The following is a 15,690-nucleotide window of genomic DNA, read 5'->3' as shown; positions in this document are numbered from 1 at the left end:
GAGTTGTTGAGTTTCTCCAACACTTTCTGTTTTTATTTCACATCTCCAGGATCCACTGTATTTGACTTCTCCCGAATTAATTGCCTTTGCTCCTCAGATGCTGCCTGACCTGCTGTGCTTTTCCAGCACCACTCTAATCTAGAATCTGGTTACCAGCATCTGCAGTCCTTGTTTTTAACCTTTCTTTGGGAATACACATTCAACATGGAGACAGGTCATGTGATAGAAGGTGCTCCGATTTAAATTTGGACAGAGATACAGTTGCCGAAAAGAGCTGTGTTTCAGAATCATGTTGTGATGTAGGAAGAGGACAGTCAGTATATCATGTCTGCACTGGTTCTATCCTCGAAGGCCAATCTCCTGTCTTTTCCCCACATCCCTGCATTCTATTTCTATCCCAATAACCATCCAATGTCCCTCTTGAATACCTCAATGGAACCTGCCTCCCCCACATTCCCAGGCAGTACACTCCAGACCCTAACTACTCGCTGGGGGGGGGAAAGGTTTTCCTCACCTCCCCCTCACTTCATCCCTTTCAATCTCTGCCCCTCTTGTTCCTGTTCCTTTTCCATTTGGGAACAGCCTCTCCCGATCGACTCTGTCCAGCCCCCTCTCATGACTTTGAAACCCTCTCTCAGATCTCCCTGTCTATGGGGAGCCAGCTATGGCTTGGGGAGGTGATGGTCTAGTGGTATTATCGATTAACCTGTTCTTTGGGACACCAAGGTAGCATTCTGGGGCCTTGAGTTCAAATCCTACTGTGGCATTTCTAGCTGGTTTTCTTATTAAAATCTGGAATAAAGCGACTTAATGATGGTCATGAAATAATTGATGGAAAAGCCGATTTGATTCAGAAGTGTCCTTCAGGGATGGAAGTTTACCCAGTCTGGCCTACATGTGACTCCAGACCCACAGCAATGTGGTTGATGTTTAACTTTTTTAGAAATTCATTTCTGGGACGTGGGAGTCACTGGCTGGGTCCAGCTTTAATTGCTCCGTCCCTAGTTGCCCCCCCCTTGAGAAGGTGGGGGTGAGCTGTCTTCTTGAATCGCTGCAGTCCACCTGCTGTAGGTTGACCCACAATGCCCCTAGGGAGGGAATTCCAGGATTTTGACCCAGTGACACTGAAGGAACGGTGATAGATTTCCAAGTCAGGATGGGGAGGGGCTTGGAGGGGAACTTGCAGGGGGTGGTGTTCCCTTGTCCTTCTAGGTGGAAGTGGTCGTGGGTTTGGAAGGTGCAGTCTGAGGATCTTTGGTGAATTTCTGCAGTGCATCTTGTAGATAGCACACACTGCTGCTACTGAGCGTCAGTGGGGGAGGGAGTGGATGTTTGTGGATGTGGGGCCAATCAAGCGGGGGCTGCTTTGTCCTGGATAGTGTTGAACTTCTTGAGTGCTGTTGGAGCTGCCCCCATCCAGGCAAGTGGGGAGTATTCCATCACACTCCTGACTTGGGCCTTGTAGATGGTGGAGAGGTTTTGGGGAGTCAGGAGGTGAGTTACTCACCTCAGTATTCCTAGCCTCTGACCTCCTTTTGTAGCCACTGTGTTTATGTGATGGGTCCTGTTGAGTTTCTGGTCAATGATAACCCCAGGATGTTGATAGTGGGGAATTCAGTGATGGTAACACCATTGAATATCAAGGGGCGGTGGTTAGATTGTCTTTTATTGGAGATGGTCATAGTCTGACATTTGTGTAGCATGAATGTTACTTGCCACCTTTCAGCCCAAGCCTGGATATTGTCCAGATCGTGTTGCATTTGAACATGGACTGCTTCAGTATCTGTAAACATTGTGCAATAATCGGTGAACATCCCCACTTCTGACCCTTTGATTGAGGAAAGGTCATTGATGAAGCAGCTGAAGATGGCTGGGCTGAGGACACTACTCTGAGGAACTCCTGCAGAGATGACCTGGAGCTAAAATGACTGACCTCCAACAACCACAATCATCTTCCGACATGTCAGGTATGACTCCAACCACCACAGAGTTTGCTCCCTGATATTCATTAATTCCAGTTTTGCTCGGGCTCCTTGATGCCACACTTGGTCGAATGCAGCCTTGATGTCAAGGACTGTCACTCTCTCCTCCCCTCTGGAATTCAGCTCTTTTGTCCATGTTTGAACCAAGGCTGTAATGAGGTCAGGAGCTGAGTGACCCTGGTGGAACCCAAACTGGGCGTCGCTGAGCAGGTGCTGCTTGATAGCACAGTGGATGACACCTTCCATCACTTTACTGATGATCGAGAGTAGACTGATGCGGTGGTAATTGATCAGGTTGGGTTTGTGTACAGGACATACCTGGGTAATTTCCCACATTGTCGGTTGGATGTCAGTGTTGTAACTGTACTGGACCAGCTTGGCGAGGGGAGCGGCAAGGTTGGGAGCACAAGCCTTCAGTACACTTGCTGGAATGTGGTCAGGGCCCTTAGCCTTTGCAGTATCCAGTGTCTCCAACTGTTTCTTGGTATCATGTGGAGTGAATCCGATTGGCTGAAGATTGGTTTCTGTGATGTTGGGGACCACTGGAGGGGGCTGAGATGGATCATCCACTCAGCACTTCTGGCTGAAGATTGCTGTGAAAGTCTCAGCCTTATCGTTTGCACTGCTGTGTTGGGCTCTTCCATCATTGAGGGTGGGGAGATTTGTGGAGCCATCTCCTCCAGTGAGTTGTTTAATCATTCACCACCATTCACCACTGGATGTGGCAGGACTGCAGAGTTTAGATCTGATCCATTGGTTGTGGGATTGCTTAGCTCTGTCCATCACTTGCTGCTTATGCTGTTTGGCTTGCAAGTAGTCCTGTTTGGTAGCTTCACCAGGTTGACAGCTCAACCTCAGGTACACCTGGTACTGCTCCTGGCATGCGCTCCTGCACTCTCCATTGAACCAGGGTTGATCCCCTGGCTTGATGGTAATGGTTGGGTGGGGGATATACCAGAATGTGAGGGTATAGATTGTGCTGGAGTATAATTGTGCTGCTGTTGGTGGCCCACAGTGCATCATGGACGTCCAGTCTTGAGTTGCAAATCTGTTTGAAGTCTGTCCCATTTAGCATGGTGATAGTGCCACACAACAGGATGAAGGTTACTCTCAATGTGAAGGCGGGACTTTGTCTCCACAACGACTATGCAGTCGTCGCTGATACCAATACTGTCATGGAGAGATGTATCTGCAGCCGGCAGATTGGTAAGGACATGGTCCAGTAGGTGTTTCCCTCTTGCTGCTTCCCTCACCACCTGCTGCAGACCCAGTCTAGCAACTGTGTCCTTTAGGACCCAGCGAGCTCGCTCTGTAATGCTACTGCCAAACCACTCTTGGTAGTGGACATTGAAATCCCCCAACCAGAATACAGCTTGTACCCGTGCCACCCACTGTGCTTCCTCTAAGTGTTGATCAACATGGAGAAATATTGATTCATCAGCTGAGGGATAGCGTTGTGTGGCAATCAGCAGGAGGGTTCCTTACCCATGTTTCACCTGAAGCCATGAGCCTTCATGGGGTCCGGAGTCTATGTTGAGGATTCCCAGGGCAACTTCCTCCCAACTGTATCCCACTGTGCCACCACCTCTGCTGGGTCTGTCCTGCCAGTGGGACAGGACGTATCCAGCGATGATGATGGTAGTGTCTGGGACATTGTCTGTAAGGTCTGATTCCGTGAGTATGGCTCTGTTAAGCTGTTGCTTGACTCGTCTGTGAGACGGCTCTCTCAATTTCGGCAGTAGCCCCCAGATGTTAGGAAGGAGGACTTTGCAGGGTCGACAGGGCTGTTTGTGCCACTGTCTTTTCCAGTTCCAAGGTTGATGCCAGGTGATCCGTATGGATCCATTTCCTTGAGACTTAGTAGCGATTGATACGACTGAGTGACTTGCTAGGCCATTTCAGAGAGCAGTTGAGAGTTAACCACATTACTGTGGGTCTGGAGTCACGTGTCGGTCCAGACCAGGTAACTATGGCAGATTTCCTTCCCTGAAGGACATGAGTGAACCAGATGGGTTTTTCAACGATTGACAGTGGATTCATGGTCACCATTTAGCTCTTAATTCCAGATTGCTTGTTTGATTGAATTCAAATTCCACCATCTGTGTTGGCAGGATTTGAACCCAGGTCCCCAGAACTTTAGCTAGGTTTCTGGATTACTAGTCTCGCAATAACACTACCAGTCTATTGCCTCCCCCATATCTGCCCTCTGACATGGCCTAGCAAGCCAGTTGCAACAGTTACTGGCTACAGCAGGTGGACTGCAGCGGTTCAAGAAGGCAGCTCACAACCATCTTCTCAAGGGGCAACTACGGACGGGGCAATAAATTCTGGGCCCAACCAGCAACACTCACATCCCAACTTCAATCTATCCACCTCACTGAAGTTTCTCATCCCTGGAACCATTCTGGTAAATCCCTCCTGCCCTCTCTCTCCAATGTGTTCACATTGTTCCTATAGTGTGGGGCCCACAACTGGACACAATCCTCCAGCTGAGGTCTAACAAGGGTCTTGTACAAGTTCAACATCACCTCCCAGCTCTTGTTCTCTATGTCCCTATTAATAAAGCTGAGGACACTGTGTGCTTTACTAACTGCTCTCTCCACCTGTCCTGCCACCTTAATGATCTATACACAGATAGACCCAGCTCCCTCTGCTCCTGCACCCCCTTTCGAATTGTCCCCGATTTTAGATTGTCTTTCAATGTTCTTCCAACTAAAGTGCATCACCTCACACTTCACTGCATTGACCCTCATCTGACACCTCTCCGCCCACTCTACCAACTTGTCAATGTCCTGTTGTTAAGTTCCAATGACAGTCTCTCCTTTCTAACAGCTAAACTTTGAGCCCTGTTTTCTGAGTTCTGAACCGCGTCTACATCCCTGCCAATAAGCAGAGAATTCGACGGGCAAGCCTTCTAGATTTTCAGAGCAATCTCTCCTGAAGAACAGGGAACATTCCAGCCACATCTTGATACAAGAGAAGGGAAAAGCCTGTGAACTACAGCCAGATCTACCAACCATGACCTGGGAGTAGACTCTTGTGTTTTGCGTGACAGTTTGAGTGCATTGTAGTTTTAATCTGTAATTGTGCATGTGGATTTTGATGTGCTGCAGTTCAGAGACAGATATTAACCTTTGAATGTTTCTTCAACCCAAAATGGTTTCAGAACGATAACCCAGATCTCTTTCTTTGTTTAAAATCACCAGCAAAAAAAAAAGTGTGGCTATTCCTTTCTAGTCAGCATGCTAACATCCACTGGATCAGCAAGTCCTTCCTTTCAAATTTTAAAACACCCCCTTCACAACCTAACAAGAAAAGAGCGGGAAATTACCCCACCTCTCCTCAACTGGTTGCTCCACTTTGCAATCCAATTTCATCAGTTACTTTCGAAAGGTTACACTTTTTCCCCTAGTTTTTTATTTCCATGAATCGGAGTGTGGTATAAATGGTCCTTACTGGAATGTATTCTGTGAATCTGAGGGTTAACATCTCTCTCTTACGGCCTACTTACCTTGGTGCCATTCTGCAAGCCCTGCTACCTCGCTTTTGACTTGCAGAGAAAATGGCTGTCTCACCTGAAGTCTTTCAAGTGATTCCTGTGTGCCAACTTGCAGCCTTTCTGATCTCAAGCCTGCCACAGATGGCAGAAATACCTATCCTATAGCAAGTTCTCAGACTTGACAAGCCCAAACAGGCCTCTCAGTATCGGCTGACACAGGGCCATATCTGCTGCACTTGTGTTGAATTCATTTGGCTTTTCATAAAAGAATATTTGAATTGAATTGAATTGAATTAATTTTATTGTCATGTGTACCAAGGGACAGTGAAAAGCTTTGTCTTGCGAGCAATACAGGCAGGTCACAGAGTTAAGTAGCATCGATAAGTAAATAATAGGTAAATGGCGGCAAAAACAAAAACACAGGTACAGGCGAACGTTAAGAGTTTGAGTCCATTCAGTATTCTAACCACAGTAGGGTAGAAACTGTTTCGAAACCGGTTGATGCATGGGTTCAGGCTTCTGTACCTTCTCCCCGATGGTAGAGGGTGTAGAAAAACATTGCCAGGGTGGGATGGATCTTTGAGAATGCTGGCGGCCTTTCCTTGACAGCAGGCCTGGGAGATGGATTCTATCGATGGGAGGTTGGCCTTTGTGATTGTCCGGGCCGGGTTCACCACTCTCTGTAATCGTCTCCGATCTTGAATGGTATAGTTGCCATACCAGGTAGTGATACATCCAGACAGAATGCTCTCGATGGTGCACCTATAAAAGTTGGCAAGGGTATTCGCCGTCATGCCAAATTTCCTCAGCTGCCTGAGGAAGAACAGATGTTGTTGGGCCTTTGCAACCAGTGCATCCACATGAAGAGTCCAAGAAAGCTTGTTGTGGATGACCACTCCCAGGAGCTTGACACTCTCCACTGGTTCCACCTCTGTGCTGTTAATGTGTAGGGGGGGCATGGGTAACATCCTGCCGAAAGTCAATAATGAGTTCCTTGGTTTTGCCGGCATTGAGAGCTGGGTTATTCTCAGTGCACCATTTTTCCAAGTCTTCCACCTCCCGTCTGTTTCGTCGCCATCTAAGATTCGACTGACCATGGTGGTGTCATCAGCGAACTTGTAAATGGCATTAGTCTGGTATTTGGTGATGCAGTCGTGGGCGTACAGTGAGTACAGTAGAGGGCTGAGTACGCACCGCTGGGGGACTCCAGTGTTGAGTGTTAGTGACGATGAAATATTGTCCCCAATCTTCACTGATTGTGGCCTGTGGGTCAGGAAACTGAGGATCCAATTGCAGAGAGTGAGGCTTAGTCTGAGATCACTAAGTTTAGTAATCAGTCTCAAAGGGATAATAGTGTTGAAGGCTGAACTGTAGTCAATGAGTGGGATTCTTACTTAGCTGTTCTTGGTGTCAAGATGTTCTAGGGAGGAGTGAATGGCAAGTGATATGGCATCTGACGTGGATCTGTTGGTCCGATAGACAGATTGGAGTGGGTCAAGAGTAGTGAGGAGGCTGGGGTTGATTAATACCATGACCAGCCTTTCAAAGCACTTCATAACCATCGAAGTTAGGGCCACTGGGCGGTCGTCATTGAGACATGCTGCATGAGCCTTCTTAGGCACAGGGATGATGTTGGCCCTCTGGAAACAGGCAGGGACAGTGGCCCACTGCAGGGAGAGGTTGAAGATGTCTGAGAAGACCTCTATCAGGTGATCTACACATGCTCTGAGTGCACGGCCTGGTACTCCGTCTGGTCCCATTGCTTTCCTTGGATTCACAGGAAGGAAAACTGATCTGACCTTTGATGGAGTGACTTTGGGATAGGTTTGTCAGGACTTGTCGGAATGGATGTTACATTTCCGCCGAAATTCTGCTCAAAGCGAGCATAGAAGGCGTTGAGATGATCTGGGAGGGATGTGTCATTATCTGCTATCTTGCACTGCTTCTTAGAACCTGTGATGTCATTCAGTCCTTGCCATAGTCGCCGGGTGTATGTCTGGGTCTCTAGTTTGGATCGGTATTGGTCCTTGGCTGTCTTAATGGCTCTGCGAAGGTCATACTTGGATTCCTTATATTTGAGTGGGTCTCCTGATCTGAAGGCCTCATGCCTGGTTATTAGCAGGTTCTGTATGTCCTGATTTATCCATGGTTTCCTGTTGGGGAACACTTGGGTTGAGTTCCTCGGTATGCAGTCCTCCACACACCTTGCTGATAAAGTCTGTGACAGTGATGGTGTACCCGTCCAAGGTACCTGCTGACTGTTTGAACACGGCCCAATCAGCCGATTCCAGACATAACCGGAGTTGATCCTCTCCCTCTGCCAACCAGCACCGGACCTGTATCCACGAGGAGGTCTCCTGCTTGAGCTTTTGCCTGTAAGCTGGGAGGAGAAACATGGTACTGTGGTCGGAGTTCCCAGGATGAGGGCAGGGGATGGAGCGGTAGACATCCTTCACAGTGGTGTCGCAGTACTTGAAAATGTTCAGGCCCCTGGTGGGACAGGTAATGTTCTGGTGGTACTTGGGTAACACCTTCCTCAGATTGGTTTGATTGAAGTCGCCAATTATAATAACCAGGGCCTCGGGGTGTTAGTGGTGGAGTACAGCACATCCAGAGCTTCATCAACCTTTGCTTGTGACGATATGTACACAGCAGTTACCATAGCAGCGGGAAATTCCTGTGGTGGATAGAAGGGGCGACATTTGATGGTGGGGAGTTCAACGTTTGGGGAGCAATGGCTGCCCAGGGTTGCAATGAAATAAGCTGCTTGTTGTGATGCTAATTGAAAGAGTAATGTCAGTCATGTCACCTCTCCCATCCATCGACACAGCAGTACTGGACCCTCTGCTACATCCACCTGAACAGACAGGACCCTTGGTTTACCAGCTTGTCTGCAAGGCAACATTTACTAACAGTGCAGAATTAGAGTGTCATAGTGTCATACAGCATGGAAACAGACCCTTCAGTCCATGCTGAACATAATCCGAACCTCGTCCCACCTGCCTGCTCCTGGCCCATGACCCTCCAAACCTTTCCTCTTCATGTCCTTATCCAAATGTCTTTTAAACATTGCAACGTGCCCACATCCACCACTTCCTCAGGAAGTTCATTCCGCACACAAACTACCCTCTGTGTAAAACATTTGTCCCTCGTGTCTTTTTAAAATCTCTCTCCTTTCACCTTAAAAATATTGTCCCCTCCCCACCCCCGAAGTCTTGAACTCCCCCACCCTAGGGAAATGACAATTACCATTCCGTACCCCTAATTATTTTATAAGCTTCCATCAGGTCACCTCTCAACCTCCTACACTCCAGTGAAAAAGTCCCAGCCTATCCAGCCTTTCTCTATAACTCAAACCTTCCAGACCCAGCAACATCCTGGTAAATGTGTTCTGAACCCACTCCAGCTTAATAATAGCCTTCAAAGTTTGGGAGAAGATTTGTAGCTCGGGTGCTCGGTGTTGTGGTTCTGTTCGCCGAGCTGGGAATTTGTCTTGCAAACGTTTCGTCCCCTGTCTAGGTGACATCCTCAGTGCTTGGGAGCCTCCTGTGAAGCGCTTCTGTGCCGTTTCCTCCAGCATTTATAGTGGCCTGTCTCTGCCGCTTCCGGTTGTCAGTTTGAGCTGTCCACTGTAGTGGCCGGTATATTGGGTCCAGTTCGATGTGTTTGTTGATAGAGTCTGTGGATGAGTGCCATGTGGATGGCACTTATCCACAGACTCTATCAACAAACACATCGACCTGGACCCAATATACCAGCCACTGCAACGGACAGCTTGAACTGACAACCGGAAGCGGCAGAGACAGGCCACTATAAATGCCGGAGGAAACAGCACAGAAGCGCTTCACAGGAGACTCCCAAGCACTGAGGATGTTAATAATAGCCTTCCTATAACAGCATGACCAGAACTGGACTCAGTACTCCAGACCCTGGAGTGAACCACAGATTTATAGAATCCCTACAGTGCAAAAAGAAGCCATTCAGCCCATCACCTTTGCACCAATCCTCCAAAGAGTATCCCACCCAGAACCAGCCCCCCACTCTGCATTTTCCATGGTTAACCCACCTACCTGCACATGACAGGGTAATTTCCCACAGCTAACCCACCCTAACCAGCACATCCTTGGACACTATGGGTAATTTAGCATGGCTAATCCACCCTAAACTGCACATCCCTGTCCACTACGTGACAATTTAGCATAGCCAATCCACCCTAACCTGCACATCCCTGGACACTACAGGACAATTTCCCGTGGCCAAACCATCTAACCTGCATATCTTTGGACTGTGGGAGGAAACTGGAGCACCCGGAGGAAACCCACGCAGACACAGGGAGAATGTGCAAACTCCACACAGTCACCCGAGGCTGGGAGTGAACCCAGGCCCCTGGCGCTGTGAGGCAGCAGGGCTAACCACTGAGCCACCATATGTCTCAGGGGTGAGTGCATTACCCACTGAACCACTCAAAGGCTTGCTTGGATGCATTCCCTATACCCGTGATGGCTGAGATGTGAGCTGGAATGAGAGCCTGATTTGTACTGAGAGTGACTGGTCCCACCATTTTGCAGATCGGTCATCAGTCAGTAATATAACCAGCGTTTGAAAATGGATTTCATCGTGCAAATATACTCAATCTCGTGCATTGTGTGTTACTTTTCAAACATCTCGAAGCAGTAGCCAACTTACTGACCCTGGGAGCACCAATGCTGGGTCTCCTGCCAGGTGAAAGGAAATCACTTTGCAATTCTGTGCCATTGAGGGAGAAACTACTGTGTTCACAACCCTGTTTGGGCTGGTTTGAACAGCACCGTATCAAACAGTCGAACCAGAGTGTCCCAACTCCCTCATTCACCCTCAGTCAGAGTGTTGTCCATCCAGGGGGGGTGAGGATTCTCTGGTGGGCTAAATTCCCATAGGAGTGTGCCCGCTTTGGTCTGGCATACAGCCACTCCAGGTTCACGTGCTCAGAATACTGAAGCAACTGCTCCATTCAGAACTGGGCCAAGGCAGGAGACTCCCAGGGGCCAGTGGGGTGTGGGCTTTCAGGAAGTATTCCTGAAAACATCAGCTCATGGGAGACGTCGTTTGTGACTGACCAAAGTAAAAACCATGAGGGCACAGTCCATTCAGCCCATCGAGTCTGCCCCACAGTTCAATGAGCTCGAAGCTGATCTGATCATCCTCAACCCCACTTTCCCGCCTTTTCCTCCAGATTCCTTCCAGATTAGAAATCTATCTCCACTTTCACCTCTTGGCCAATTTCCTGACAGACTGGGCACTTCTTGGTGCTCCTCCCTCCCTGGTGTGGAATCGATTCTCTTGGCATGAGATCTACACACAGGTCAGTGAACCAGCCAGATCGAGACACGGTGGGTAATTTATCTCTGCATGGATCGATCACGCTAGTTGGTACTGGAATGATTCACTGTCGTGCTCAGAGAACGCTCATCGGACTTTCGGTTTGACGAGTGTATTCTCCCAGCGGCGGCTCGCCGTCCTGACGAGTTCAGACACAGAGAACGGCAAGCCCCAGAGTTCCTGCTCCGTCACTTCACACACACACACAGAGAGAGAGAGCTCCTCGGTTTCACCGCTTCCTCCAGCTCGGAGCATGTCAAGTCCGACACTCGGGCTGAAGGGCCGCCCCGCACTGTGTAGCATGATCGCCAGCACCAGGAACCTCTTCGTGGGCAGAAAGAGGAAAAGAGTCGCTCACAACCCCGAGAGGTGAGTGCTCCAGGTCTACTTTCCTCAACACACACACTCTCTCTCCATACTCTGACGCAGCTCAGTATTATTGTGGATGAACCTTGGCGCACCTTTTGGTTTCAGAAATTCCACGGCACAAGGGGGGGGGGGGGGGGGGTCAGTGGAGAGACCTCTGATTTAACCCGGAGAGGGGGTTGAAACTGATGGGGCTTTGAGGGGTTTCGACCAGCGACCCTTCAAACCTCACTGCATTCGACAGGTGGCTGGTGCCTTTGATCGACTTGGGCTTTTGCTCGATTGTATGGGCTGCATGTTCTCCAGGGCTGTGTATTTTTTTTTCCCTTCTTGCAGTCTCCCAGAGTGTTTCGAAGTCATTTGGCAGACAGCCAAAACAAATCAAACGAGTTACTCGCAGCCTCTTCCACTTAAGCGCAGAAGATTGTCAATAAATGTTTCCATTCCGTTTGTTTTTACCTGTTGAGGACAATTAATTTCCCCTCCCCCTTTGTTTATGTCTCTCCTCCCTGCCCGAAACCCTTGTTATTCCGTTGTCAGCTCATGACATCTGCTTTCAAACAAAACACTATTTATTTTCACTCAGATGTCACCTTGGTGGGACTTTTTTTTTAACAGCATTCAGGAGTTTAGATGCTAAATTGCACTATTACCCTCGCCCCAATCGTGCAGCCGAGTTTCCCACTTGGATTCTTAGGGGGAGATGGGGAATGGTTGTCTCCCGTTGTGGGAGAGTCTGGGACCAGAGGGTATCATCTCAGAATAAGGGGTCACCCATCAAAGACTGAGATGAGGAATTGATTCTCTCAGAGGGGAGTGAATCGGTGGAATTCTTTACCACAAAGGGCTGTTGATCTGTATATACAAGGCTGTGATAGATAGGTTTTTAATCAGTACAGTTATGGGGAGAAGGCAGGAGAGTGGAGTTGAGGGTCATCTCACTCGATGGACTGAATGGCCTACTTCTCCTCCTCCATCTTTTGGCATCCGTCCATCACCTTCAACATCCATTCCCTCCCCCACCGACGCTCAGTAGCAGCAGTGTGTACTATGTACAAGATGCACTGCAGACATTCACCAAAAATCCTTAGCTAGCATCTTCCAAACCCGTGACCACTTCCATCTAAAAGGGCAAGGGAACACCACCCCCTGCAAGTTCTCCTCCAAGCCACTCACCATCCTGGCTTGGAAACATATCACCATTCCTTCAGTGTCATTGTGTCAAAATCCTGGAATCCCCTCCCTAAGGGCATTGTGGGTCAACCCACAACAGGTGGACTGCAGCTCAATACCACCTTCTCAGGGCAACTAGAGATGGACAATAAATAAATGCTAACTCTTTCTAGAGACTGCACCCCAACAGCAGATATTTTAAAAGCTTGAAAATCAATCATTTCGGATACAGTACTTTAACCGTGCAACAGGAAAGTTGTAACTTGGGCCGGCAAGTCCACTGAGAAGGTGTTACCTGAATGATTAAGAAGTTAGCGAGTAAAACATAACAAGAGGCGATTCACTGACTGGAATGCACCTCATTTGAGAGGTAGAAACTACAGAAAGGTAGGATTTGAATGAATGTTGATGAACAGCCTGTGGTATTTACAGTCATAGAGTTGTACAGCACGGAAATAGACCCTTCGGTCCAACCCATCCATGTCGACCAGATATCCCGATCCAATCTAGTCCCACCTGCCAGCACCCGGCCCATATCCCTCCAAACCCTTCCTATTCATATACCCATCCAAATGCCTCTTAAATGTTGCAACTGTACCAGCCTCCACCACTTCCTCTGGCAACTCATTCCACACACGTACCACCCTCTGCGGGAAAAAGTTGACCTTTAGATCTCTTTTACATCTTTCCCCTCTCACCCTAAACCTATGCCCTCTCGTTCTGGACTCCCCCACCCCAGGGAAAAGACTTTGTCTATTTAACCTATCCATGATTTGGAGATGCCAGTGTTGGACTGGGATAGACAAAGTTAAAAATCACACAACACCAGGTTAGAGTCCAACAGGTTTATTTGGAAGCACTAGCTTTTAGAGTGCTGCTCCTTCGTCAGGTGGTTGTGGAGAATAAGATTGTAAGACACAGGATTTATAGCAAAAGTTTACAGTGGTGGGATTTGAACCCATATACCATAGGGCATTAGCCTGGGCCACTGGATTTCCACTGCACCACTGTATCTGCTTTAGAATGCACCACTACTGTTTCTAACTTGATCGTTAGGGACATCAAGGAGGCAGAAATCAGTGGCTGAGGCCGCCAAGGCATGTGAGACCTCAAAATAACAATACAATCTTGAGCTAAATTGTTATTTGAATCTAACAATTACAACACTTAAAAGGCATCTGGATGGCTACATGAATAGGATGGGTATTCATATACCCTACCAGATGCCTTTTAAATGTTGTAATTATACCAGCCTCCACCACTTCCTCTGGCAGCTCATTCCATACACGTACCACCCTCTGTGTGAAAAAGTTGCTCCTTAGGTCTCTTTTATATCTTTCCCCTCTCACCCTAAACCTATGCCCTCCAGTTCTGGACTCCCCCACCCCAGGGAAAAGACTTTGTCTATTTACCCCATCCATGCCCCTCATGTATTTGATTTAATGCAAGATTAGACAACAAGTGGGTGTGAAGAAAAGGGGAAATTACAGAGTAACAGAAGTTGTGAAGGTGCAGAGGAAGGCTATTGGGCCCACTTTGGCTGTCCCAGCCCATTAAACGAACATCATTACCCAGAGCCAATCTCCGGCCCTTTCCCAATATCCTTACACAGTGTTTTTATTCATACAGTCATCCAATGCCCTCTTGAATGCCTCAATGAAAGCTTGGGCTGGTGATGTAGTGTTGATGTCACTGGACAAACAAACCAGAAGGCCAGGCTAATGTCCTGGGTGGTGGTGGGGGGGGGTGCTGGGTTCAAATCCCAGCACTGCGGCAAGTGGAATTTAAATTTAATGAATGAGTAAATAATTTGCAATGGGAAGCTAGCTTGAATAATGGAGATCATGAAAAGTCATCAGTTGTTATTAACAAAAAGCTAATCTGGTTCACTAATCTTCTTCACGGAGTGTAAATTTGCCATCCTCACCCAGTCTGGCCTACATGTGACTCTAAGCAATGTGGTTGATGCTGTGATGGCTGTGCCAGCCACACTGTTTGAGGGCAATCAGGGCTGGGCAGTGCCAGCCTTGCCAGCCACACTCTCACCCCATGGCAATTAAAAGGGGCAAATGAGGTGACAAGGAAGTCTTGCTTTACCCAGGTGTTCTGTTTTTGGGAGGGGGTGAGAGCTGTGGAGGGGGGTGGGGGGTGAAGTTACCTGGGTGACGTACAGGCGAACGCGGAAATGTACAGTGAGATGGGATGCCTATCTTGTAAGTGCCAGGGAAAAGATCAATGAGATGAACAGGGAAAGGCCCGTGTGCTGTCTCCCCCAGCGTTGAGATTTCCAGCCCTTCAGTGAGGAATATGATATGGGGGTGTGAGCCAGATGTTGCTCTCTCGTTGTGACTTGTACAGTGTCTTCACACTGTGAGGAATAATGTTGCTTTTGTAAAGGAAGAGACTTTTGCAAACAGCTGAGATCTCTTGAAGCCACTATGAAAGTTGTTATCAGTTAGATTTTCTGTACTGTCTGTGGCAATGTCCTCTCTTTCCATCTGTCTCTACTGGCAGAGTCACAATTCCAATGGAGAAAGTGAGGACTGCAGATGCTGGAGTACCAGAGTTGAAAAATGTGGTGCTGGAAAAACACAGCAGGCCAGGCAGCATCCGAGGAGCAGGAGAATCGACGTTTCGGGCATAAGCTCTTCTTCAGGAAAGGGCTTATGCCTGAAACGTCGATTCTCCTGCTCCTCGGATGCTGCCTGGCCTGCTGTGTTTTTCCAGCACCACATTTTTCAACTCACAATTCCGATGGTAAAGGACCTGGCAGCGGCTAATATGAGAAAGCTATTTCTTCTGGTTCAGAATCCAACACAAACTTCATAATCGCTTGGATTGAAACCTGGCCGCATTTATTACTGGTAGAGCCCTGGAGACACATATTCCTTCCCTGAAAAAGCTTTCAAAATTGAGGCTAGGTTTTAGTAGGGCAAAGCGATTGAGGTAAATACAGGTTGAGATACAGAGGAGCCACTGTATCAAACTGAATGGGTAGGCAAACCTCCTGAATGGGGCTGAATGGCCTTTGCCTGTTTCTACACTACAGTCACAGTGGCCAACGTGGTTTGGTTTGCTAGTTTGGAGGCACTGTAGGCCAGCAAATCAGAGAATAACAAATCCCAAGTTGTGGCTGCTTTAATGCGAATGTATGTGGCCCCTTAAAAACCACAAATAGGATCTGGTGATGTGAGTGACAGGGACTTCAGTTTTATCATCGGACGTGGTGAAGTCGGGCAGCAGTGCCCACTCCAGGGTGCTGTGTGCTGTGAAGGGAATCTGGCTGGAGGTTTGTGTTGAGGTATTAATCAT

At 48.2% G+C, this 15,690-nt stretch overlaps 1 protein-coding gene across 1 annotated transcript in view; it reads left to right on the top strand.

The window, feature by feature from the left end:
* Positions 1–10,843: 10,843 nt before the first annotated feature.
* LOC140471194 (aryl hydrocarbon receptor-like) overlaps positions 10,844–15,690 on the top strand; it is a 107,906-nt gene continuing 103,059 nt past the window's right edge. The window contains exon 1 of the mRNA XM_072567091.1: positions 10,844–11,208. Coding sequence (XP_072423192.1) covers positions 11,093–11,208 — 116 coding nt within the window. The 5' untranslated portion in view covers positions 10,844–11,092. The remainder of the gene's footprint in view (positions 11,209–15,690) is intronic.

Source organism: Chiloscyllium punctatum, chromosome X, assembly GCF_047496795.1.
Source record: "Chiloscyllium punctatum isolate Juve2018m chromosome X, sChiPun1.3, whole genome shotgun sequence".
NCBI lineage: Eukaryota > Metazoa > Chordata > Chondrichthyes > Orectolobiformes > Hemiscylliidae > Chiloscyllium > Chiloscyllium punctatum.
The sequence above is the reverse complement of the archived record's forward strand: the minus strand, read 5'-3'. Positions and strand labels throughout refer to the sequence as shown.